The sequence below is a fragment of the Typopeltis vanoorti genome, chromosome 11 (genome assembly GCF_054136105.1).
Source record: "Typopeltis vanoorti isolate ZY-2024b chromosome 11, IOZ_Tvanoo_1.0, whole genome shotgun sequence".
Lineage (NCBI taxonomy): Eukaryota > Metazoa > Arthropoda > Arachnida > Uropygi > Thelyphonidae > Typopeltis > Typopeltis vanoorti.
This window is the reverse complement of record NC_143559.1, coordinates 12,045,106-12,073,075: the sequence shown is the minus strand read 5'-3', so window position 1 is coordinate 12,073,075 and position 27,970 is coordinate 12,045,106. Positions and strand designations below refer to the sequence as shown.

Below are 27,970 nucleotides of genomic sequence, written 5' to 3'. Positions count from 1 at the left end.
AATTTTCCATTTTACTAAATTACTTATAAACTAAAGAATTTCTTTCTACATAAAATTATATTTTATGTAGAAAGAAAATACATACTGATTATAAAAGAAGATGCTGATTATACTCGACTCTTGGAGTAAAAAGTAACAGTCCAAAGTCTAAATAAATATTATATAATGTATTCCTGCAGTTCAGTCATATTTGTAAGCAGCAAGTTTCTAAGTAGTGAACATCTTGTGGATTTAACTTGTTACCCCCATCTCAGAGACGAAAGGGGAATGATGTTAATTAAGTTGGGGAGGAAAACAAATAAAGTTTCTGTCACAGAACACGTCCTGTAACTACTTTAGGATCACCACGGCCCTGTGACATGGTTCTTTATTCTATCATGCAGGTTAAATGGTCAGTATGAATGGGTGCAGTTAGTCGGCTGTGAGGTTCAGGTTGCTGTTCTATTCGACCCTTGCTTAACTAGTGTCAAGAGATCTTAGGAGGTACCAAGAAAATATGATCCATATAATCATTCCGCGGCTTTGGTCTTGCGTTGTCATGACCACATGATGGATCCATGGCTTTATGCTATAATTCATCGTTTTACTCCTGTCTTTCCGTCCTCATGAAATAACAGGAGAACTGGAATTCATTATTCTGTGCTATCTTTTACCTATCCTCTCGTCCCCGATGCTGATGTTCTTTTTTTTAAATCTTAGTTGTAGTTGCTTTTAATTGCTGGCCAGGATTGATACTCTGAATGATTATGCCCTGTACATCCCATAAGGTACAGTGCTCAATACATTCTGCAATCATATGCCTTCTCATCACCTCTAGATTCCACCACATTCCATATACAGGCGGCCACCTCACCGAATTCTGAGAAATACACTCTAACTACTCAGTCTGCATTCCACTATCATTCCTTCCTGTTCGAAATCACTCGAGACTTTTGCGATTCGAACATAGATACTATCTCATCCTATGTACAGTCAGTGTCTGATTCCCGTCGTCTAGTCGTAACCAGTGGGTTATATATCCAATATCTCGGTCCACAGTGCAATTATGTAAATATCTCCACTTTCGTATGAGACAGTCTAACTCACATTCAGTTGAAAATCCTCGATAAACGTTCTTTGCGATCTACACATTATTCGAACCCAGTCTTTCCGAACATAGGGAAACCGACTGAACTATGGAGGATCGTCGAAAACATGTCAAGTGACAGAGTATCTCTTCTCTCTTGGAAACTCGGGTTTTTCGTCAGGCAAACTGGCCCGGAAAACACACTCAAAAATATATCTTTAGGCATAAGACTAACCAAACTTATGATTACGAAAGCCAATCTCAGCAGGTCATTGGCCTCAAGGGCTTATAAGTACTGCGGATTATTATTATTATCGCATGTTCTGGAGACAACTTGTTCTGTCCTGATAAAAAAAAAAAAATACGGCCCTCTCTATTGAAAGCAGTGTTAATTGAACTCGAAAACAAATGGCTGGATCTAGACAATTTTTTGCGGCCTTACCAGGTTTCAATTCTGTATAATCGTGTGCCTTTCTGACAGAGGGATCCAATATTTCATCTTTGGAAGCCTACTTCCAGTGATGAAAATTCCTGCGGCCTTTAATGAAGTCAATCTTTGTGAATGGGAAGCGTACTGGATGGAAGCTGGTCTTTATTCAGGTGTTGCATGGTTTGAAAACTTAAAAATACGAGACGGATTTTGGTAAAAATAGTTTCTCAACTTATGAAATTTCAAAGCGGATGATAATGAAACTATATGATTGTTGACTATGTTTTAGTGTTAAAGCTGATTAAATATCGTAAAAATTGATTTTACTAATAAGTAATAAGAACTTTAAACACTTTTCTAATGAGAATTCCTGAGAAATAAACAAGAAAAATAAAATGTTGAGATTCTACTACTGAGCTAAAGTTTTCATGCAGTCTGCAGTCAGGTGTTGACGAAATACTCGTATGTCTTGTTTGGTTTCACAAGAGGCAATTACTAACGTTGTAAGCTTATGTAGGTCAAGTTACAGAAGACTAAGCACGTAGATTCGGGTCGATTTTCACATCTGCTTCGTAATGTCGAAGTTCTGTGAAAACAACTGCAGAAGTGGGATGGGGAGAGGGTATCAAAGTTGTACCGAATTAAACCAAAACGTCCTATTCCTCGGGTCTCTAAGAAGGATAGATTTACAGAGTGATACGACATTATTAACATTTAACAAGCTGCTATTTAAACTAGTCTACTATTGTCTTAATTCAATACAGAATTAAAAAGCGTAATTTTACAATTGCAACAGTGCCACCGTTCTGTGTACATTTTTACTGGAATCTGAATATTTATATAGGCAAAGCAATAACAACAGAAACAAGCAAGGTAGATCGAATACGTAAGCAAGATTATCGCAAATAGGTGTGATTGGTAATTTGTATTCTTGTGTAGTGACATCAAAACATCTTTTTTTTGGTTTTTTTTTATTTTATTTGTGAATGGCTTGAGGATTGAAGTTAGATAAACAAGAGAATGTAAAGAATATTGCATATCTACTAGGTTCTCTGATTCAACGTACAGCTGTCATCGCTAAACAGAACGGTTAGCTACTGAACAAGTACGGACAACCGAAACCTATCGAAGTCTAATCTATCTACTTTAAAAAGTGTTTGCTTTAGAAACTATTTACAGTCGCATGCGTTTTGAATGAAAACAGTGAGATGGTAAAAAATGTATCTTTCGTAACTGCAATAGGTAAAATAATAAAAACGTTTCTTTGATATAAATCAGTCTATACAGCAGCAAGGTATTTCACATTAAACGATTTGCTAATGAATATTTGTCTCATAAAATGGAGCGGGCAATCTTCACCAGAAATCCTTTAAAAATAATAACAGAAAGAAACTTTATCGAATCCTGGAATTTACTGAGCCTAAATATAAACATGCTAACAGCTTGTGATAGGAAAAGGATTCTTGGAATGAGCTAAGGGAAATGTAACTACTAAGAGACAAGCAATATCAGATTTTTTCCTTATATAGAAGAGAATTCTAGTATTAGGAAGAAACTAAAATGGCTCAAGAAAACTCAAGCGAAAATTATATGAAAGAGGGAGCTTTGGTTTGTAATGAGAGAAGCGAATGGAAGGATCACGTACATCTTTAGCAACATTTCACTGGCCTTGAGGACATGTCAATCAAGGTCAGTGAATTCAGTTATCGTAGGTTTAACATACAATAACGGAAACTTGTAACTTATTAGTTGGAGAGCGGAGACAGTATACACCAAATTAACTATGCTGGCAGTTATAACGAAAATAAATCTTCTGTCACGTAGTCTTTAAATACACTCAGTTTAAAAACCAATGTAGGAGCTATAATAGCCCAGTCAGTATCGGAAATACCCTTTAATTTGGAAAGACCTTGGCTCGAATTCCCTCTACACATACTGGCCACTGAATAAAAAATGTATTTTTAATACCATACTGGACCTCCTTTAGCCCGAATTACAGCACATATGCGGTTTGGTAGAGATTCCACAAGTTGTTGGATTGCATCTACGTCTACAACATACCAAGCATTCATCAGACAGTCACTGAACTACTCAGAGTTGACGGAAGAGGACTTTGCTCCCGGATCTGTTTTTCGAATATGTCCAATACATTCTCAAAGGGGGTTCAGAATCGGGCTGTGTGGTGGCCAGGGAAGAGTGAAAGTCGCTGTCATGCTCGCTGAACAAGTCTATCCTGCAATGTTGAATTGCAGGATAGACTTGTTTATCCAGCAGGTTACGGTTATTTCATGGAAGACAATGCTACAACCGTCACCTGCTGGATTAAAAGTCAACGTCCGCAGGATAGATCTGATCGGTAATAATGTTCAAATATCCCTTGGAGGACATCCGACCTTCTAGCAAAACCAAAGGACCATTCCGTATCAACAGACCATGTCCATGACTTCCTAAGACTAATTGTCTTAGGAACATAATTACGAACTTAGACAAGCGACATGGATTATTTTTCCACTGCTTAAACACCTGGGATATCTTACCTTTTGGGAAACAAGTCAGCTCTGCCGTTTTCATCATCCTGGTTCCAGCCCGACGGGTACCCATAATAAACCCTTTATCGAACTCCGATCCTTTGTTTTTCCCATGATTGACGTACAATTGCAGAAAGGTTTTCTAATTTAATGGCCGGTATGTGTAGGACGCGAAGAATCTTTAGGAAGGCTTTTCAACTGAAGTCAGTTAGCCAGTTTCATAGGCTAACTGACTGGCCGAAAACAAGAATTTCCAATCAAGCAAAACATACCAAGTAGCCTTAAGAACACATGAAAGTAACAGACATAATATATTGGCCTCAACAGCCTGAACGAACAAACCAATCAACAACAAACGTTATTGCATTATAGTGTACTAATTCTACCACATACATATCAGCACCTATTATAATTATTTATATACAATAGTTTTTATAGTAGTCAAAGTTGAATTTTCAATTGTGTAGAACTATCATGATGTCTGAAGTTAGATAATTTTATTTAAAGAACTTTATAGAATGGTGATACTCTCTATATATACTCTATCTAAGGATACCAAGCGGTTTTAAACCTGGTTTTATTCCATTTCCCAAGTAAGCAAACAGACAAATAAGCCAAGTTTGCGCCTGCACGTAATGCAAGTGTAGCTGACCCTGCAGGTAGCGCAAGACCAAGATAACTCATGGTAAAAGTAGAATAAGCTCTGATCACTAATCTTAATATTTACCCATAATGCAAAGCACATCTCCTGGAGGAGATGTATGATGCTTTGCATTAAAGGCAAGGGGCCACTACCCAGACCGGTTTCGACCTTTATTGGGGTCTCATCAGTGGGAGCCAGGCTAGAAATAGAAATACCAAGATTTTAGTAATACAGAGCTTATAAGTATTTTACCAGAACAAGTTACCATAAGGTGTTTTAACCTTATTAAATAAAAATCTCAGTATCGGAGTTGCCTTAGCTTGCACTACCTACACGAGCGCTGCTCGTCCGTCCGTATATTTGCCTTTTTTAGTGCATTTCGAAACTTCCTAAGTTTCTACATATATTCTGCTGTTGGATCTTTAATATCTACAATTTCTATATAATTTACGTTGCCGAAATGATGAAGCCGTATGGCTCGTTCTTTAATTATTTTACTTTTGTAAGCATTTAAGTTATCCTATCCTTTCTCATCCGTCCTAGGCCGAATTGAGTCCCCCCCCCCCCCCAATGAGGAGGCTTTACGGCGAATTAATGCAGCCGGTTCGCCCCTCCTCTGCTGCATCCCATAAGGACAGTATTCATGCTGTAATCCGCGTGTGTTCGCAGGGCTGGTTAGCCTGTTTGCAGGAGGAAATCCCCCCAGATAAATTGGGAAGAAAAACCCTGCTGTCCACGCCCAAGACCGGCTAATTTGGCTATGTCTCAGAAAGATCCTTAAGCTCCTCACGTTGGCGACAGGAATCGAACTAGGACGCCTCTTTCCCAGGCATATGGTTGCGAAGCGCACACCACTAGGCCAGTGTTTCTCAAAGTGTGGTACGCGTACCCCCGGGGGTACGTGAAAGGTCTTCAGGGGGCACGTGGCAATTTTCGGCTATGCATCATTAACGCATGGAATCATTACTAAGAAAAAAAAAGAATTAATTTAAACGAATATTAAATTATATTACGTATGAATTCTTTTACTCAATTACCATAGAGCGAGTTACAATAGAGCGATAGTAACTCGCTCCCTGCGGTAGACAACACGCCCGCCGCAACAGCTACTATATTGCAGATGCACGAAAAACAATTAGTTTTATTATGTCCCTGAATAAGCTAAAGAGACATTTGCAGGCTGTGTAATATATTTCTCAACAAATAGTGTAATTAGAGACAACTGAGATAAAAACGACATTAACTAATGAACTACATGTCCCGTCCCACAGAAACTGCTCTATAGACTCAAGCAAAGCCACATGTTTGACACCACCCAGCGGTGTCAAACACGCTTTAACAGCCACATGTTTGACACCCAGCGGTGTCAAACATGTGGCTGTTAAAGCGTGTTAAAACTAAGAAATATACAGTGAATGTGTTTCAGGTATTATGCAATTCGGTTGAAGAGAATTAGCATTTCAACTCAATTGTTGAAATGAGAGCCAACTCAATTGTCGGCTTGCTTTTGTTTTTGGGTGGTGCAATCTTTTGTTAATTCCGTACCAATCAGTGGCACATCCTCCCCCAAAGAAATAGAAAAAAAAACAGTAGAAAATTTTCCAAAAATCTTTACCTAATTAAAATTAATTTTTTAAATTTATGTTGTGCCATGTCTTCTATTTCTATACTACTTATGAATTAGCGATCATTGCAGATGCTCAGTCATAGGTCGTATGCGATGCGTAGTGGGTATTCTCAAATCGTCTACTCAACTGGGTCCCCCCCCCCCAAGATACTGGCACCAATCATATGCACATCTTCATAGCTGCTCTGTCTCTACTGGCATACGATTTCTGTCCGTTTCGCGCTCTGATTTCACTTCTCATTAGTCATTTGTGAATGATTGTTCATTACGTATCTTAAGTCTTGTAAATTACTGGTAATTTTTGCTTGAAATAATGGGAAAGAAGAGGACGTGATTTGGGTAGATGACTTTAACGATGCACAGAAGAAAACAGCTCTCGGGCCGGAAGTAGTGATGGCCAATAGGAGCTTCTTGGTAAGTCATACCCATTTTCAGTTTTTTCTGAAAACTTTAGTTTGCGAAAATCCCCGCATATATCTTGCACCACGATTTTTTTGCTTTAAGTTTTTATTTATTTTTTTTTAAGTTTGGGAAAAAATGCGAGTAATATTTGAGTAAATACGGTAATTTTTTTTAGCTTTCAAATTCTCAAGGTTAAAGACTGGTTAAAGACTGGATTTGTAAAACGCACAAAAGAGAGCAACATAGCAGATACAAGTAGCTGTAAGCAACAAGAAGACGTTGATATTGTATCCCTTTCATTGATGATAAATTATTTAAATTAAGTAAAAATTTATAGTATCTTTATAAATTTTGTTCTATTAAAAATAAATCATATTTTTTGTTTACATATACATCTAAACTGGGATACTTGGAAATAATGAAAATTTAAGAAGGGATACACGGATATCTGAAGTTTGAGAAACACTGCACTAGGCTAAGCACGCGGTCATTTAACTTAATATGAATGTTAATTTTCGTTAGTCTGTTGGTGTGTAAAAGAAATTATTTTCAGAAATATTAACATTAGAATATCGTAGACACTAGCGAATTAAAAAAAAAGTTCATAGAATCTTTCTATAGATATTATAAAGACATAGATTGCTTTTTACGACTGAGATTTGTTTCACGCGAATGTATATATAAATGCTTTAAGTAAATGGAAAAATGCACTGATCTCTTCTTCTTTTTTTTTTTTTTGATATACACACTAAGTCTGAGAGATTTCTATATTATTTCCTATTTGTTTGAAATGTGTCTATATTCCTTTCCCAGAATATCTATTTCTGTTCCAATAAAATATTTACATTATTTTATTCAAAGGAAAAAGTAGAGTTTCATTAGCTTATCTCCTCGATAGCAAACGCCGCCTCCCGCTTCAAGTCGCATTTATCAAACGAGCACGACGACGAAGTATAGTCGATGTGGGAAGTGTTTTCTTATTAATCGAATGTCGGAATTTTACAGATCAGCTATCTCTTTTAAGCATTCCGAATGAATCTGTCTGTAACTGTTTTAATGTTAACACAGATTCTGAGACCAGTGATGAGCGTGTCATGATCCTTTCACATCTGTCATTTTCGCTGCTAATTTTTGTTTCTTCGAAATGAATGCCTCCACTACTGATATAAATAGTTAAATATTGATGTCAGATATTAGATTTGTTCTTGGGAGAAAAACGAAGCATATACCTAAGCTATGCACCTTTTTGGATATCTTGTTCCAGAGGGGGGAACCCCTAATAAAACGTACGCTGTATTGAAAATCATTATTACTGTTGCAGTCTGATTACTTTACCACCTGCTTTTTGGCTCGTACCGATCAATCCAGCAACTGCTGTCGAGGGAAAGAGTTAGAGAAATCAATTGGACATGAAATGGTTGGCGATCTCCCTTTAATTAATGACGATTCAGAAATAATTATCTTATGTCCGGAGTGTTCCAAGAAAGATTTCACTCCATTCTATTAACTTATTATTTGTAATCAGGCTAATTGTTATATAAAAATCATTTTTTGCCATGTATATTTACAAATGAAATATACTTCAGAATTTGTTTGCAAGCAAGGTTGAGATTATTAGAATTACTGCAGAAGAACGTAAAACTATACAGCTAGTGTCCTGTGCCTAACAGTTGCATATATCCAATCGGAGTGCAAATGTCGCGATTACGCTATGGAAGAGGCTTTGCATTAGCGCAACTGTTTTTGTCGAGGTGATGTTTTTGAAATTGATGAGCACAACGTATTTTGAAGAACTCAACTGCGCGTCATTTATTTCACTTGAGCCTAAATATACCCGGATGTTTACGTCATGGAACGTACTGTGGCTTGTTTTAATTTCCTTATATGATCCTGCACGCAGTCGTTAGCACAGCTTCGCTTCGAAGTGTAACTGCGATCCGAAAGTTGTTATAGTATACGGAATTGCTGTAATAACTAAGAAAAGGAAATGACGTTGGCAATCCGTCTGCAAAGGCAACGGAAATTAAAGAAAGCATGTGATTTTCAGAGAGAGCTCCGGTACTCACTTTATATCAATTACTACTCTGACCCGAAGCGATTCCGAAGTACATGTCTAAAATGGCAAAGTGATGACTGGCTATTGATTGGTTAGGAAAGGTCGTTACTCTCTCTAGATTTTGGCGGCTCTCTTTTTTCACACTGAAATCCTATCATCGAACACGTATGATCCGTTAAACTGCCGCCGACACATAGAAACATTAATTACACTTGGGAAAGATTAATTATAAGGGGGATTGTACAATGCGAGATTACATATGCTGCATTACGTAATTTCATAAAACATTACATTCAATCTTGCATTATATATAAAAAGACAACGTTAAACATAATAAGTAAATAACTATAAAATGGCGTTTTTTGTTTGTTGTGCAACTCATTTTATTGATAGTCTAGGAGTCATGAAAGGTGACCCTAAGCACCTTAATGAATCTGCTCCTTAATGATATTTTATTTTTAGAAAGATCATTAAGGTGCATATTCAACCTGCTGTAGCTACGTTTTAAGATTGAATATTATTGATCGGTCATTTTTGTTGACCAGAGATACTGAAGAGAATATAGTTTGCAAATTTGAAGGTTCAAGCCCAATTAATAAAAGAAGAGTCCTCTGAATGCATCAAAAAACAGTCGAGTTTCTGAAAAAATAGAAAAAAAAAAGAAAAAGGAAACGCAACTTATTTTTTTTTTTTGTTTTCAGAAACCTCTACAGAAGAATGTAAAGAAGCCTCTACAATCTTCGCTGAAACCTTTACAATTGCGTTCCTCAACCAATTTCTACGAAATCTTGAATGTTGTTTTTCGCAAAGCACAATATCCGCTGCAAGTTTAAGACCAATTAGAGCAGAAATAGAGGATGATGGAATATATGAGACAGAAAAAATAATTCTCTGTTATCATTAACTAATTCATTCCCACAAGAAGCGACCACAATAAAATTAGAAAGGATTGTACGGATGTGAAAATCCTCACATTCACTAACGACTTTTCCAAATGACATAAAAATGAAGTAACAGAGCTTGTCAGAGACACAAAGGCTTATGAACTTATTAAGTAAAAGAATAAAAATTTAAAAATATATTAAATATGTAGATCCCCAAGAGTGTCATCACAAAACTGTATTGCACTCTCACCATAAACTTCCCGTATAAGTGTTATTATAAACGATGAGCTAAGATAACTTATTTTCTTCTCATATTTAATTTTAATTTTATTTTTTTTTCATTCTTCTATTTAATAATTAAATATTTGAAACATAAGAACTTCAACATCCTCTGAAAATAACAAATACTTCAGAGTTGTTGTTCTTATTGTGTTGCCGGTATTTCAGAGGGTCATTTATATCTCTGTAATAGAAACAAAGCCAATAACCCCCCCCCGCCGCAAATAAAAATAAAATAATTAACATCATTGATGATTATTATTAAAATATCAACGTGATTTTGAAAAAAAAAGTTGTCTACTTTCCATTATTTCAAGAATTTTCCTTCTTTTCCTTTTAGTGCCAGTAACTCATACGAACCTTTTTTTTTTTGTTATTGTTTTAATCTTATATTCAATACTGCTAGATCGTTTCGAAATAATAACAATAATTTCTCACTAGTAGGTGTCACAAGTCATTCCAGGTGTCATTATTCAAGTCGTAATTCCATTATGATTACCGTAGAACTACCGTAAAAATGAAAGCTGAAACAAAAATTGGGATATCTCGACAAATTTTGACAAAGACTCCAAATTCTAACCGTCACTAAAGTTCGCCCAGTCAGGGTCTAGAAAATCTTGCACCCGAGAGACAAAATGAATCAGTAAAATTTTACTTATTTCAAGAAAAGCAACCTTTTCAAGAAAAGCAAACCAAGGGGCCAAAAGGTATGTTTTGTAAGGGCATTCGTGTATAGGGATAGTTACACTAGTCATTATCACAACAATTCACTCTATAAGCCGATTTTTGTATATTTATAGAGATAATTATGTTTTGCCATAGAAATTTAATTTTAAATGGCAAAATTAGCTTCAGTGAAAACAACTCAGCAATTTTAATGCTGATTCTAAAGACCAAACAGCATTAAATTCAAATATGCCAGAGAGGAATTATTATGATTATGATATCGCATATCCTCACTCGTTTTATCAATTAAAAAAAAACCTTTAGTGAATAATGAATATTTTATTCAGCTTGTACATAGGATTCAAAATGACTAATACTACTACGTACATACCGCGCTATTAGGTTCCTATATCCATTTCCATACAATGCAGCTTCAGAAACTTATCATGATTGAAATGGTGGAAGATGAAAAAGGAAATCTGTAACGGCTTTAAGAAACGTCTGTCTCCTTAGTTTTGTGGTATTTGGAAGAAAATTCATCGCATTTATATCATTTAATTTACGTAACACGTTTCTTATTTTACAGGTTTCGGACTGCTCGAATCGGGATGCGTTAGTAGGAAGAATGAAGTGAACATCATGGTAAAGAACGCTGTGGACGTGGTGTTTGGAGGTCTCGGATACTGGATGTTCGGATACGGAATTAGCTTTGGAAAGGATGCTGGAAGTAATCCTTTCATTAATTTTGGATCGTTCTTACTGGATGCTCAAGAGAGCGAAATGGGAGTAGTGTTCGCCACTTACGTCTTTCAGCTGTCCTTCGCCACCACGGCTACAACTATCGTGTCCGGAGCCATGGCAGAAAGATGTAATTTCATCGCTTACTGCTTATTCTCTTTCTTAAACACCGTGGTCTTCTGTATCCCTGCAGGATGGGTGTGGAATGACCATGGTTTTCTTCGAAGTCTCAAGGTGGTGGACATCGCTGGATGTTCTGCAGTGCATCTTGTAGGTGGAGCCTCGGCACTCGTTGCAGCCATGATGCTTAAACCAAGAATAGGTCGCTACGACAATGGCGCCGATCCACCTCCAATGGGTTCCCCAACAAATGCATTAGTAGGAATGTTTATGCTGTGGTAAGTGGATTTACTGTCCTCTTCCGGTGAGAACGTTTTCTTTAATTCGAATTAATTTCCTTCTTTTCTATTAAAAGTACTTTTATTTTCTTATTTGAACCCGATTATTTCTTTACTTATGTAATTTCTGTTATTTTCTTTAGTTACATTTTCCCATTCTACTTTTGTAATTTTTCTTTACGTTCCATTCAGTTCTCATTATCACTTGAATAAAAAAAAAAAAAAAAAAAAAAAGCAGCTAAAATCGAAGTTGTAATTTTATCGCAATCGAATTCTGGAGAGCAAAATACGTGTTTTGCGTTTTCCAGTAGGTTAGTTTGTTTTGCAGGAAGGAAAACTGTCCTACTACAGTATGAAGTCAGTAAGTCAGTTACTCATCTACAGGAAGAGAGAGAAAGAAAGAAAGAAAGAACATTTATGCAAGGAAACTCATACGATTTGAAGAGAATAAACATGAAAATTACATTTTGTAGCTATCAAGCTTCGCTCATTAAACTTTACGAATTTAATGAGCGAAGAGTCATTAAGAGTTTTCTTAATTTTGCTTTTTTATCTTCAGAAATTATCAATAAATTGTATTCTAATAAACTGTACTAATCTTATAAGAATCGAATTATTAGAATCTTCTTATAATCTCTCTCTCTCTCTCTCTCTCTCTCGTGTTTCTAGCGCGCTCGCGCGTGCGTGTTAAACGTATAGTTCATGACCGAAAAATTCGCTTTTTGCTTTGTTTAGTTCATGACCGGCTTTTTGCTTTGTTTCCTGGCAAATCAGAATTAACTTACAGCAGATTATTCAGTGCGTTAAAGGGCTTACGTTCATCATTAGATCCCGAAACATTAAAGATTGTTTCGGGAAAGCAACTATCAACGCTTTTTCTAACATTTTTACATCAACAACCATAACAGGTTGTTTATTTCATATGGTACAAGAACTATATCGCAAAATTGTTGCATTGGTTTGAAGTTACGCTATCAAACAGATGCTGAATTCAACACGAAAATTAAATGCTTCACAGTATTAGCATTTCTTCCAATGAGCGATGTTACTGATGGATTTGTTGAATTGACGATCCGCAGCAAAAAGTTAATTATTTACACAGCATCTCTTTTAATTTGCACAATTTTTAAATGATTTCATCGTGTTATGTATCAGTAACATTCACCTTAATAAAAATTGGTCTTTTTAATGAATTTATAATATCTCTATCATCCATTGATTATTTACAAAAATTAATGCAAAATATCTTACGAAAATGTTGCGGCGCATTTTCCTACGGCGGAAATGTTTACGGCGAATTTTCCTAGAACCGTATAGTTATGCCCACCTACCTACTTCCTTACTTTCCTTCTTTCTCATAATAGTAGCATTGCTTACGAGAAATTTCTTTTTAAAATTCTTTCGAAACGTATTTTTCCCATCTTCTTTTAATTCTGAGTTGTTATTTAAGAATTCCATTAACTGTTGTAAAATTATACTTGGAGATTACATTCACCGCCATGTAAAACTGTTTATATTTTAGTTTAATAGGTGTTTCTCAAGAAATTTGCGATTTAGCTATGGGCTGCTCAGCACAATATGTGCTGACCAGCACATAATGCGCTTAGCACATAATGCGCTTATTTTAAAATGCTCTTTATTCGGTTCTAAACATGATGAAGTGTACAAGTGAAGTGAGGTCTGGAGCGGAGTGCGTTTTTATCGTCGAGGTGAATTACAACGTGACAACTGTGTAAGGAGAAAGAGAACGCCGGTAGTCCTTCGGTATCCAATACACTTAATTATATAGCGTATTATAATGGTTAAGCTCTATAGGGAGCCAAAGTGCGGTGCAGCGGATGCGCCATTCTACTCCTTTTAGCAGAGCCGTGAAAATTCTTATTCCTCCCAATTTTTGGTCTTCATTTATGTTGTTGATTTATATTTTTCTATTTACCATTGACTTTTTACTCCTATATTTAATATAAAATAAATCGATTTTGTAATTAACTTTTATAGCCTCGGAGAACGCATTTTATGAAGTAATGATTATACACGAGTGCTTCTGTGGCATGTAAATCGCGTATAGGACTTCATTTATTCAAGGTGTGTAAGCCGATATCTTATGGTAATGACACGGTTTTCTCTTCCGGGAGTTGGACTTTTTTTTATCATGCAAATCAGGCAAACGGGCTGAAAGAATACATGAAATTAACAGACATAATATATACTGCCTCATGACCTTTAACAAAGGTCATGATGTCATTGAACTACAATCCATAGAGTCAGTATATTCGCATAGGAAATATTTAGAATATTAAAAAAATGCAAGGTAATAAAAACTAGAAGTACTTAGGAATTATCGACTAATTTCAAACTAAAATTTGAACTAACATTTCTTATTGTAGTTTTTTATTTTTTATTTTTATGAATACTTTAAGCTTCAAAAGAAGCTTAAAGTATTTAAGCTTCGTATTCTACACCTTTTCAATTTCAAAGGTGTGGAATAAACTCGACTCAATGGCTAACTTTTCCATACTACAAGAATTTTTGCACTCAAGTTTCAATTGAAATTATGATTAGTGATGAGGAACTAGTACAGTAGTATATTTGCACAAGGATAGCAGTACGCTCACACACACACACACACACACACACACACACACACACACACACACACACACACACACACACACACACACAACAACACCGACACCAGAATGCTTAAACCCTTAACATACAAAGACGTCTGTGACAGGTCTTTTGTTTACTGCACCAAAATTGATTTTGAATTTTGGTTTCACATATAAATACAACCGAATATAGACGCTAGACAATCTTGTGCCTATTTCCTTTCAGCCGAGAAAAGTTGCCAACGGCGTGTATCGGCTATTTCGTTTGCGTTTGCACAAATTCATCATTATTTTTCAAATAATGATGAACCTATGATAAAGCTGGATCAAATTCATCATTAAAATAATGATGAATTTGATCCAGTTTCAAATAATGATGAATTTGATCCAGCAAATCACCCTCGCCCAAAAAATTAGCAGAAAAACGAACGCTTTCTGATTTTTAATTGGTACGTTAAGGGGTTAACTTCATAGATATGTTTTAAGGAAAATTCTTGCATGCGTAGATTACAAAAAAAAAAAAAAAAAAAAAAACATTGCGTAAATGCTGCTTTTGTGAGTATTTTCGAGAAGTTGAAAAGTGCATAATAACTGTCTTCCAGTTTTTCCAGTTGCAAGTTTTGGGCGATCGCGATCTCCACTTCATAAATGAAGACGTTTCACTTATAAAATAACAAAGATTTATTCGAGGTTATACCAGTGGAGTAGCTAGGGGGTTGCGGGGGGGGGGGCAGTCCGCCCCGGGCGGCACTTTGAACCTTTTTGAACTTTTGCAGTTAATTCTAAAATACAGTCTCGAGAACTCAGTTCCAAATATTGTAATACTACTAATTTTCCTCACAATTGCTGTAAGTGTTGCTAGTTGTGAGAGGAGTTTTTCTAAATTAAAATTTTTCTAAATTAATGCAAGAATCACCTACATTATTATGAAATAGACTTCGCCAATGTCATCGACGATTTTGCTAACAGAAAAGCAAGAAAAATAACATTTTAGAATGTTGAAATTAAAGTTTTACTTCAAAAATAAACATAGTGTTTTAATTTATTTTCCCATACGTCGTTTTGACTTTTTGTAGTATTTTTGGTGTGTATTGAGAGGGGCGACAAACTCAGGGACCGCCCCGGGTGACAACGCTCTAGCTACGCCACTGGGGTTGTACCTTACGTGAAAAAAAAAAAAAAAAAAAAAAAAAAAATCTGACTTATAGTCAGATCTAAAATAAAATGTCTTATTAAAATAAAGTTTTTTTTTTTTTTTTCTCGTCTTCTTATAAAGAGAATTCACTTGTCTTCCAAATATCTTACAGACCATGTTCTCTCATCAACAAGAATTTTTATTTTGGTCTATGCAATATTATGATTTAACATACTTGATCTACGCCATGGTTAAAACATTCTCTACTATGAAGTCTTTTAAATGTATGAAACCGTACATCAGTATTACACAGTCCAGTCAAAACATTATGAGCGCTCCCAATATTTCCAAAATTATCATTCCGCCCAGCAACATAGCACTAGTATCAATGATACTAGGAGTGTAGCAGGTACTGTTCATTCAAAGTTGCTGATCGACATGGGCAAGGGACATGATCCAACAGACATCAAGAAAGGCAGAAATGTAGGATACTGGTCGAAAGGTGGTAGTATCCAAGAAACTGTCAGCACTGTAGGCGGTTGTTCGCGGAGTGCTGTAATTAAAAGTATTCAAAGAGTGGAAAGACATTGGGCAGAGCGTCAGTTGCAGGGCCAGTGGTGACCGCAGGTTGTCCCGCCTTGTGCAAGTCCATAGACCAGGGTTTCTCAAACTGTGTTCCGCGGAAGGTGAATAGGTGTTCCGCGAGAAGTTCTGGAATTTGTCATTTTAGTTTTCTAAGCATTTTTCATGAATAAATATTTTATAGTAGAAATATTCTGAGGAGAATAATATTCATGAATATGCCGAAAAGCTCAGACCCAGAACGCCTAATAACATCTGTGTATCGTTAATTTTCACACATCGAAACCTTACAACATTTCGGAAAGGGAATACCGCTGTTTATGATGGATCAAAAAAATTGTCTGCAAGTGGATTATAACAATGTGTGGCATATCCTCTGTTCTCAAAACTGAAGGAAATGACATCTGTGTAGCAAATGTCAGTGACTAAGCAGCATATTTTTAAACATGGAAATATTCATGAATTATCGTTCATTTTCACACATCGAAATCTTTCAACAATCGGGAAAAAGAATATCGCCGTTTATGACCGATCATAAAAATTGCCTGCAAGCCAATTACAACAATGGGCGCCGTGTTCTCAAAACTGAACGAAATAACATCTGTGTTGCAAATGTCAGTGACCAATCATCAAGGAAGTATAAAGAAAATTTTTCCATTGAAATTGAAGATCACAGTCTGTATCCGATTCTCAAATCTAGTAATACTGAGTACTTTCTTCGCAAGTTCGTATTGTAGGATGAAAGTTTCGAAACCGTAGTGCCGTGATTTTTTAAAAGTAATAGGCCTGTAGATTTAAATTTTAATATGAATAAGAGACAAGGGACTTTGATTAATTTTGGTATTAAGAAATCTCTTATTGAAGGTGTTTATGACACAACAGATAGTGAGTCATCCACTAACAGCCTACAAAGCGATCTCCAGGATGTATACAGAGGAGAAAACTACCAGCACACAGGAGAAAAAGTCTGCATTCACTCGTAAGTACTTATAGTATAAATGTTTGGTGATCAGAATAGGATATGTCAATGAAAATCAGCACAAATTAATTTACTGATTTAATAAATTATTATTTAATTAATTATTAATTGATAATAAAACTCAGCTAAATTACCAATTAATTAATTATTAATTAATACATTACAAAATAACCAAGGCGTTCCGTGAAAATTTCAGGATTTGTGAAGTGTTCCGTCGTAGAAAAAGTTTGAATAACCCTGCCATTGACTATGAATCAGCCCACTATGAAATTTAACCAGGGAATGAATGTCGATGTTTTACTAGACCACAATACGGCACGGGGAATGTGTTTCCTTGTAAATAAATGCTTAGAGCTTTGATGTCTCCTGACCATATTATGAATTCTACCAAGTGCGTATGCACTGTGGACGAAATCATACACTCCTTCATGGTGACCCTCATCCTAGATGGCACAGGTGAGTTTCAGAATTGTACGTATAATGTGCCATGCAATGCCTTGTTGTCGGTATCATTCAAGAGTAGCTCGCTGAATACAGAATCGACTTCCTGCGAATTTCATAGAACATGTCTGGATTATGTGGAGAGATATACATCGTTTGAATCCTCTATGTCGAATACGCGCAGGCTATGGAAAGCAATATATGACATTGTACAGCATACTTATGCAAGATTCAAAGAACTTACAGAGTCCACGCTATGCTGCGTAGCGACAATTCTAGCAGCAGAGGAGTGGTGTAGGGGGGAATTATTAACTATTAGGACGGTGGTCATAATAATTTTACCTCCTATATGTAATGTTAACACTAACAGTTTTTTCTTTCTTTACAGGTGGGGATGGTTAGGATTTAATTGTGGAAGCACCTTCGGCGTGTCAGGTCACAAGTGGAAATATGCTGCAAGGTATTGTTAACTTATTCAACAATCGATTCATTACTTCATTTATGTATCAATATATTTCCATAGTGTGTGCATTGTCTTCCTAGTAGGTAGTACTTTAGAATATTTAAGTGCATTAAACAACAACAAGATAAAAACATACTCGATAATTGATATAAAGAACTTTTAAAGACATTTTTAACTACAAGTATCAAATTTTATTTAACTTTAGAGGTTTATAAGCTTATTTTATCACTGGCTCGAATACTGCACGAGATCAACATCAAATGTTAACATTAGTAAAAAATGTCACATAATAAATAGGTATTTCGCTATGTTAATCACCAATGTAATTAGCACAACTTTTGATATAGTCGCTGAGGCCAACTAATTAGAGCATTTCAATTGATACCGATTTAATGATCATGCTGTAATAACTGGAAGTGCCTAAATATATGAATGTTTCATTCAGAAAACGTTACGTGGTGAACTACAAAGCAGGATCCAACAGAGAAGAATACTATGTTTAATCCCATGCTACCAGCTGCTAGATGGAAAGGATATCGGCAGTGCATGGGGCGTATAAAAATACGTCGGTGGGGCAATATCGATATGCGTCTCTGCAGTTCAAAGAATAGAATGGGAGTGAAATGGATGTGCAATCGTATTAAGATACAGATTTTTAAGAAAACACGGCGTCGAAGGAATTCCGTGTGCATAAGGATGACGTCAATTATGAAAATCTTAAGTCGCAAGCCAGAAAAAACAAGTTACAAGTATTGTACGGAAACTCAGTCTGAGTATGAAAAGAACTGCAAGCTAAAGACAATCTCCCCAAATTCTATTATTTTGCTACAAGTAAATGAAAGAATGAATATGGAAGAATAACTCTACTTAATGAAGATTCGTTAATATTTATTAATATTGCCGGCCTCATTGGCCGAGTGGGTAGTGTATCTGCTCTCCAAGCAAAGACTAATTAGAGCATTTTAATTGATACTACCGATTTAATGATCATGCTGTACTGGGTGTTCGAATCCCGCTGTGGGTATGGATGTTTCTGACGTTCAAATATCTTCTAAGGTCCTAACAATGAGACGTTTACAACTGAAAGTTAGTTATCCAATATAATTTTGAGATGGAAGGGTTTTCCTAGCAGAAACAAGTTTTTATCTCGCAAAATAGAGAAACTTCAGAATACCCGCACTTGGCATAAATAGCTTTCCAAGAAGACATGGCCCTGACCAGCCACTGCACCTAACGAAATAAGGGAAAGTTGAAAGAAGATAAGATGTACGTTTTATTTTCACAAATACAACCAATTTCATCTATTCAAGCGCTGTTTGGTTTGTGGTCGATTTGATACGAACAGATATATTTGTTCCGTTACTATGCTGTCAACATCCTGTTCTGTCAAAAGGATATAATTAAGTATTACTAAACATAAAGTATGATGAAATACGAGTTCGCGAAATACGTGATACGTAAGTAGTAGTCCGGTCACTTCTGACCAGATCAAGATCAAGATAAGATAAGGAATCGTGACGTGTTGGTTATTGAGATGATGATGTCACTGTGTGTGTGACATCATGAGTTTGGAATGTTAGGAATTTCCCTTGGGGAATATGTGTCAATGGCTTCAGTTCTTGTGTTTTGGTTCGCATATGGAATTATGGGTGATGGTAGAGATAAGGATTCGTGTCGTGATTGGTGGGACACTTCTGACCAGATCAAGATCAAGATAAGATAAGGAATCGTGTCTTGGATGTGTATTGTTATGAGTTGTAGATAAGTAAATGGTTTATTATGGGGGATGGATAGTGATGAGATAAATTTTGGCATGATTGGAATTTCGCTGGGGCCCCCCTTCTGTCAGGGACATCACGTGGTGTGTTGGGTTAGCGTATAGTATTGTGGGTGTATTTAGAAATAAGAATCGTGACGTTATGTGTTTGGAAATTTCTGGGAACATATGTCTCTCTGTGATATCACATGGTTTTTTTTTGGTTTGCCTATGGAATTGTGGGCGATGTTTTTGAGATAAGATATCCTGGAATTTTCCCAGGGTGACACACACACACACACACACACACACACACACACACACACACACACACACACACACACACACACACACACACACACACACACACATCTGTCACTCATGTTTTGTCTTTGATTGTCTATAGATGGCTGTACTAATTTTCCAATACATTTTGGGGTATTTCTTTCCTGTTAAAGAGTGGGAATTCTTAGAGTAGAGTCGTGATGGCGGCAGCGAGGGTTTTCTGAATAATTTAATTATATGCTGGTGTCCCTCAAACACAGACACATTAGACATGAAAAGTCACTAAAGTATCCATATTGATACTCTAATATGCACCCTATGATTATTCTTATGAAAAAAAACTATTCAGTATTAGAATTATGCTTACCAAAACATACGACCAGTTATTATTGAAATTACAATTATCAATTGTTATGTTTAAGTTAAAAAAAAATTAACTTACATTTCTTTCCAGAACAGGAACATCTTGGTACTATCTAGGTTTTCTGAATATTCCAAATTGTTGATTTTTAACATATATTCACAGCACAGTAAACAAACACAAGTCTGAAAATGCAGATGACTTTTTCATTATAGGTGACTGGGGCTAACATCTATTCACAGCACAAAAACACACAAAATATAGGAGTTGAAAGATATTTCTGTAAACAACCACAAAATATAGTTGACACATCATTTAGATTACCACCCGTTTGGTTCTGTTCGTTTTCTTGAAGATGACCCATTAATTTCCGGTCTCAGTTTTCGGTTCTCTTTTCAGACTATATCACTCATTTTGTATACAACTAATCACATTTTTTCCTCGCTCTTCTGGAGCTTCTCTGATTACCGCCATCATGTTAGAACAGTGCTTGCCTTTTTGTTAATCTCATTTATTTCCGGTATTAATCTGTAGTTTAGTCTGTTTGTATTAATCACATTATGTAATATATAAGTTGCGGTATTGTTCAAAAAGGTATCATTTTCCCACGGTTGGATGTTTCTCAAACACTTATGTATGACTAAGTGATTAGCATTCATATGATTGTGATGACACGTATCCTAAAATTATTCATTCCTGATTAAGGATTTTATACACTTATTGGTTTCAAGTAGATGACTTGTTTGTTTGTTTACATTTTGTGTAGCTAGGAAATTGGAATTTATTTCAAATGAATATTAGCTTTGTAATATATACTTTGTTAATTTTTATGTTACCATTTAATTGACTGCAATATTATTAACAAATTGTATTTACTGAATCTAACATACAGAAATTAAAGTGAAAGAGACAGCATTTTTTTTCTTATTCTTCTGATTCCACATTTACGCTGATGTTCATAGTGTATGATTTCCCACTGGTGCTTGCTTATAACTCACGTGATTTTTCTCCATGTGACATTTCAAAACAAGTTGAACTATGGTTTTTACATAGTTCAATTATGTATAACTCATTTCTGTTAGTCCCAATTGACTCTTGTCCTCTTAGCCCGACATTTGTTTCATAGTAGGGATATATATATATATACATGTTTTCACATGCCGTTGGATGTACTGTTGGTGTTTTTTTTTATCTTACTTTGTGTGGGAAAAGGTAAAATTTGTATTTGTGTTATTTATCTGGAGAGTACAAAGATTTTTTCTATACCAAACTTTAAGAGCTTAAGTCTAGTTTTTGGATCTGCTGTCTCTCTGTTAAACCATGAAATTCTACAGTTCGGATTTTCGATTATGTGAACGAAATATTTTCAGATAACTCAATGTCAATAGGTAGCATTAGACAATTTCTAAAATAATCAATTACATGGATATTAGTTTCATCACTTTTTTTCCCATTCCTGGCATTAATTTCCCAGTAGTGATTTTTTACAATAATTAAACAGAATTGCATTAAGGTATAAAGTTGTGGATTTAAATATCAATTTCTAATCAGAATAACTGTGTAAAAAATTCACTGTGGAAAAACATAACAACAAAAGCACACATCTTTGTCCGTTTAAGTTTACAAACGCATATTTTATTTTGCTGAAATACTATTCACAAGTATATTCACTGAGAAAAAATTGAAACATGTAATTACCTAAAAATATTTCACAATATTTAGTTTACACTCTTAACATTTTCCAAAGAGTTCAATGAATAAAATTTTTGTTATGCACTGTTTCTTGGTTACATTATTTACATCAATATAGCAAAAGCTTTTAAATAGCAAACGCAAAAGTTTTTAAAAAAGGATACCATGGTAAGCACAGCTCCATTCATTTCATATTGTGTCAGTCTGGAAATTACACCATGCCTCCCTAAATATTCTGTGTATTCTTCTGTCACCAAATATACACAAACAGTTTTCGTAAAATGTTTGTAAATGTCCCAAAATAATCTTTATTGAATTGGATAAAATCTTGAAAGTCTAATTTTACCATTGATGAATTTAAATTATTAGCGATAATTTTCCCCATGATACGAATAGCTGGTAATTCAGTTTCCAAAAATAATAAATGATTATCAATGTCATACATTTTTGGTGAAAATCTCTCAGCTTCTTCACAACTAATAGAAAAAATTTACTTTCATCAGTTCCTGTATCATCAAGTATTAGTTCCACAACTTGGCATTTCAGAATATAACACTCACCGAGGACCATTTTGTAATCAACTCTTCTTTGCAAGTAGCCGAGGATATCAGACCACTTCCTGCGTAACTTTTCCCAAGTGGTCCTGGATAAATACATCGCAATATATATGTCTTCTAAAATAATAATCGGTTTCCATCCTTTTAGAGCTATGTGAAGAGTTTTGTCTCATGCTAGTTTCCTGAAGAAAGAAAATTTCAATGACTTTTGTGGCTCACCCATTATTTTACTTTACTTTACTGGAAACAAAACACCACAACACAATACGATAGCTGCAGTGGATGAATGAACTGCCATAACTGCAAAGACACTTGACTCATTTGTTTTTCCTTATAGTACTGTTTACCTGACCCTTAATCGTGACCATTCCTTCCAAAATGAAACTTTCGCAATGATTCACGGACATGTTTCTACATGCTGTTGGATATGATGTTGATGTGAAATTATCTTACTTTGACACATCATTGGTCAAAGCTTATCTCTGTGGCTCAAAGGGTATGCTATATTATTTGTCCTTATTATGTTAAGTATTTTATCCTCAAAGAGCGTTTTTGATATTAGACTATGTGACTAGTTCTCTCACTCATATGTCCGAAATTGTTGGGATGGGAAAAAATAGCATTAGGTGGTGGAAGTGAAAGGGAAGTCAAGAGGGTGATAGAATCTTCCCTGCAGTGCTCCCTGCTCATCCCCTCTTCTCCCCCCTCTCCTACAGAAGATGACTGTTCAGGCTAGTGAAGATGAGTGAGCTCATCATTTGCGGATATCTTTTAGTGGTCACCTCCAACTGATACTGATAACTTTGGAGGAAAAAAAAATGTGGTTTTTTTTACATCAATGTAATTGATTATTTTAGAAATTGTCTAATGTTACCTATTGACATTGTTTGAGTTATCTGAAAACATTTCGTTCACATAATCGAAAATCCGAACTGTTAGAATTTGGTGGTTTTTACAGAGAGAGAGAGAGAGAGAGAGAGAGAGCAGATCCAAAAACGTGACTTAAACTCTTAAAGTTTGGTATAGAAAAATGTTTGTACTCTCCAGATAACACAAATACAAATTTTACCTTTCCCCACACAAAGTAAGATAAAAATACACCAACAGTATATCCAACAGCTGCAAAAACATGTCGTTGAGTCATCTGCGCAAAAGGTTCATTGTTGAAGGAACAGTCAAGGTAGGGCATGGTATGGGTAAACAGTGCTATAAGAAAATCCATAGAGTCGAGTGACTTTGAACTTAAGGTAATCGTTCATCCACTGCAGCTGCTGTTTTGTGTTTGGTAATGTAAAAAGTATGGGTGAGCCACAAAATTCTTTGAAAGTTTCTTTGTGAAAAGTTCTAATCGTTTAGAATTTTGTAACAGAAAGTTAACATAAAATATAAGATCACAGCTAATAATCAGTGAAATAATAATAATAATAATAAATAACTATTTATTTGTGGTGCCATATGAAGTAATCTAAGAAGAAGAATGAAGGAAAACGAATATGAAAAATCGACATTTTTCGTGGTGTGAAAAATACGAATTTTCAGTTATCATTGGAATAATTGATTGTCAATTTCTTTTGAATAAGACTTCAAATTTATTTCCTAAAGAAATTTGTATTTCTGATGGAATTATTGTAAGATATGCATTGAGAAAATCACCTTGAAGTTCGAAAGAATTACCTGAAAGAGTTAAAAAACAGAATTCTTGGTTAATAAAATATAACCATCAGCTAAAGTGGGAAATTGGTTCACTATCTTTGGACAAACTAAGAAATTGTATGACAGAATCAACATGCAAATATCAAATATTACTCGCCAAAGGAAGAGAAAAATCAAAAACATTCTTCTTCTTCTACAGCTTCTCCCACTTAAGTGGGGTCACTGTTTGTTATGAGTCTCCTCCACACCTTCCTGTCTTGGGCTGTCACCACACCCAAGTTCTTCATCTTCAAGTCCTCTTCTACCAGCTCCCTCCATCTCTTCTTTGGCCGCCCACACTTCTGCCTTCCTTGCACATCCATCTGCATGACCCTTCTTCCCACATATTAGTCCTCCCTCCTCATCACATGACCAAATCATCTCAACCTTGCCTCCTGTATTTTCGTCCTAAGTTCGTAACTTTCACTGTTCCCCTGACATAGTCATTTCTCAGATGATCCTTTCTGGTCACACCGCACATCCACCTAAGCATTTTCATCTCTGCTACTTCCATCCTGCTGATGTTATTTTTCCTCAGGGCCACAGTTTCTATAGCATATGTCATAGCTGGCCTCACTACTGTCCTATAAATTTTGCCTTTCAGATTGATCGGCACTCTCTTATCGCATAACACTCCAGCCATCTCCCTCCAGTTCCTCCAACCCGCTTGTATCCTGCATCCCACTTCCTTCTCAGCTCCTCCATCTTCTTCCACTGTTGAACCTAAGTATCTAAAGGCTCTCACCTTCCTGATGACATTTCCTTCCAGCTCCAGATCTGTCTCCTGGCCACTGCCCACTGCGCAACACATATACTCTGTCTTACTTCTGCTCAGTCTCATACTTCTCTCTTCCAGTACTTTTCTCCATCTTTCCAGTTTAGTTTCCACTTCTTCTCTTGAATCTACACACAGCAAGATGTCATCTGCATACAACATTGTCCAAGGTGCATCTTCTCTCACCTCCTCTGTTACCACCTCCATCACAATATTAAACAGAAACGGACTTAATGCTGACCCTTGATGCAAGCCAACTGTTACTTGAAAACTTTCTGTCTGTCCCAAACAGGTCAGAACACTTGTCTTCACATTTCTGTACATTTCCTGCACCAACCTGACATATTTCTCCGGCACCTTCTTCTCCCTCAGACTTCTTGCCTTGGCACTCTATTGTATGCTTTCTCCATATCAATAAATACCAGATGTAGCTCCCTTTGTTTCTCTCGATATTCTTCCATCATCTGTCTTAATCCAAAGATAGCATCTTTTGTTGATCTACCAGGCATGAAGCCAAAATGTTCCTTTTCAATCTCCATCTCCTTCCTCAATCTTCCATCAGGAACCCTTTCTAGGATTTTCATTGTGTGGGACATCAACTTTATTCCTCTGTAATTCTTACAGTCTTGTGTACCCCCATGTAGATGGGGACAAGAATACTCTCCCTCCATTCCTTGGGTATATTTTCCTGTTGGCAAACTTTCATGAACAGGTCCCACAGCAGGTCAATTCCCTCTTCCCCCAGTGCCTTCCATGCCTCTACTGGAATTCTGTCAGGGCCCACCGCTTTTCCATTCCTCATCCTCTTCATGGCCTCCGTCACTTCCATTCTACTGATGTTCTGCACCATCCCCTCAGAAGGCTGCCCATCTCCTCTGTGAGTCCTTGCATTTTCCTCATTCAAAAGTCCCTCAAAGTATATTTTCCATCTGTTTCTTATGTCCACATCCCTCCATAATACTCTTCCTTCACCATCTTTGATCTGCCTCACATGTAAGATGTCCTTAGCTGCTTTATTTCTACAATTTCATTTAAATCAAGAACAGGCCTCCCTATTAACGAGGTTAATAGGGAGGCTTGTTCTTGATTTAAATGAAATTGGATTCCCAAAACGTGAAAACATAACGTGTACTTTTAAATGCTTTTGGAAACATAACGAAATATTCTATGCGTTTAATAATGCTCAGAAATATATGTATTGGTTTAAAAAAATATGCAACCCTTAATTTTACTACAGTAATAAATTCCCAATGATCACCAAATAAAATTTAACTTTCAGATGAGAGTCACATTGTCAAAAACCACATGATGGCAATTCCACAAGCATGGGAAGAACCTTTGAACAACAGTGCAAATTTTATAAGATTAAGGAACAAAAAAATAGATTGTATTTTTTACTTTATTTATTTTCTGTATGATAGATTCAGTAAATACAATTCGTAAATAATATTTCACTCAAATAAAATGTTTAAATTTAAGTGAACAAATTGGGTATCTTTGATGTGTTATACCAATTTAAGTAAGACCATAACATTTTTTTCCTTCTGAAATTTCATGCCACAAATTAACCAGAGACTTTTTATGACCCAGTGAATTAAAAGTCTTATTTGTTCATGCAAGCTCTCAAATATTTCAAGTAACTGTCAACTCTTGGAAGCAAAAGGAATAATCGGGTATTAACATGTTCATTGCCAATCACGCGATATCGCGCGGTGCGAGTTCTCACCAAACGGCCGATCACGCGTTATCGCATGGACGTCGTTAACTAAATAACAAATAACAAAAAGTTGGCCACCACACGAAATTCCAATTTTCAGCTTGGCAATGAACGATATCGTGCGATCATGCGATGCGAGTTCTCACCAAACGGCTGATCACGCGTTGTCGCGTGGACGTCGTTAACTATATAACAAATAACAAAAAATTGCCCACCACACGAAATTCTAATTTTCAGCTTGGCAATGAAAGTGTTAAATTAATAGCCAGAATTTTAGTGAAGATTTCACCTGAAAAGTCACAATACTGTTAGAATTTGGTAATTTTACAGAGAGACATTAGATATTTTAAACCAACACCCTACTAAAACTCCTAAAAAGAATGATGTAGAAAAAAGGTATCATGGTGTGCAGATAAAATCAAGTGAATCAACATGCATATATCAAATAATACTCGTCATTGCAAGAGAAAATAATAATAAAAAAACATTAATTAACTTAATAGCCAGACTTCTTCATTTAAATGATACCAAATGATAAAACAATATTTGCATGAATTTCAAAACTTTGAAAAAACTAATGAATTTCTTGTTTGCTGTGATCATAAATATTTATATGAGGGTAAACATTTTTTTTCTTTATTTCTTTCTGAGCTAATTTTCATTTGGAATAAGAATAAATACTTATTTATTTGTATTGGAAATATATAATATAATAATTGTGTTAAAATATATATATAAATATCCCTACTGGGAAATAAATGTCGGGTTGAGAGGACAACGGTCAATTGGGACTAATGGAAATGAGTTTTACATAGTTGAACTATGTAAAAACCATAGTTCAACTTGTTTTGAAATGTCACATGGAGAAAAATCACATGAATTATATGTAAGCACCACTGGGAAATCATACACTATGAACATCAGTGCAAATGTGAAATCAGAAGAATAAAAAAAATACTGTCCTTTTCGCTTTATTTAATTTCTGTGTTAGATTCAGTAAATACAGTTTGTTAATAATATTACAGTCAAATAAAAGGTAACATAGAAATTAACAAAGTATATATATTACAAAGCTAATATTCATTTGAATTAAATTCCAGTTTCCTAGCTACACAAAATGTAAACAAACAAACAAACAAGCCATCTACTTGAAAACAATGTGTATAAATTCCTTAATCAGGAATGAATAATTTTAGGATAAGTCAT

The 27,970-nt window shown here is 35.6% G+C and overlaps 1 protein-coding gene across 1 annotated transcript in view; it reads left to right on the top strand.

The window, feature by feature from the left end:
* Positions 1–27,970, top strand: part of LOC150101303 (putative ammonium transporter 3) — a 61,501-nt gene that overhangs the window by 6,580 nt on the left and 26,951 nt on the right. The window contains exons 2-3 of the mRNA XM_090400757.1: positions 11,168–11,717; positions 17,855–17,926. Of these exons, the coding sequence (XP_090256883.1) occupies positions 11,168–11,717; positions 17,855–17,926 (622 nt within the window). The remainder of the gene's footprint in view (positions 1–11,167; positions 11,718–17,854; positions 17,927–27,970) is intronic.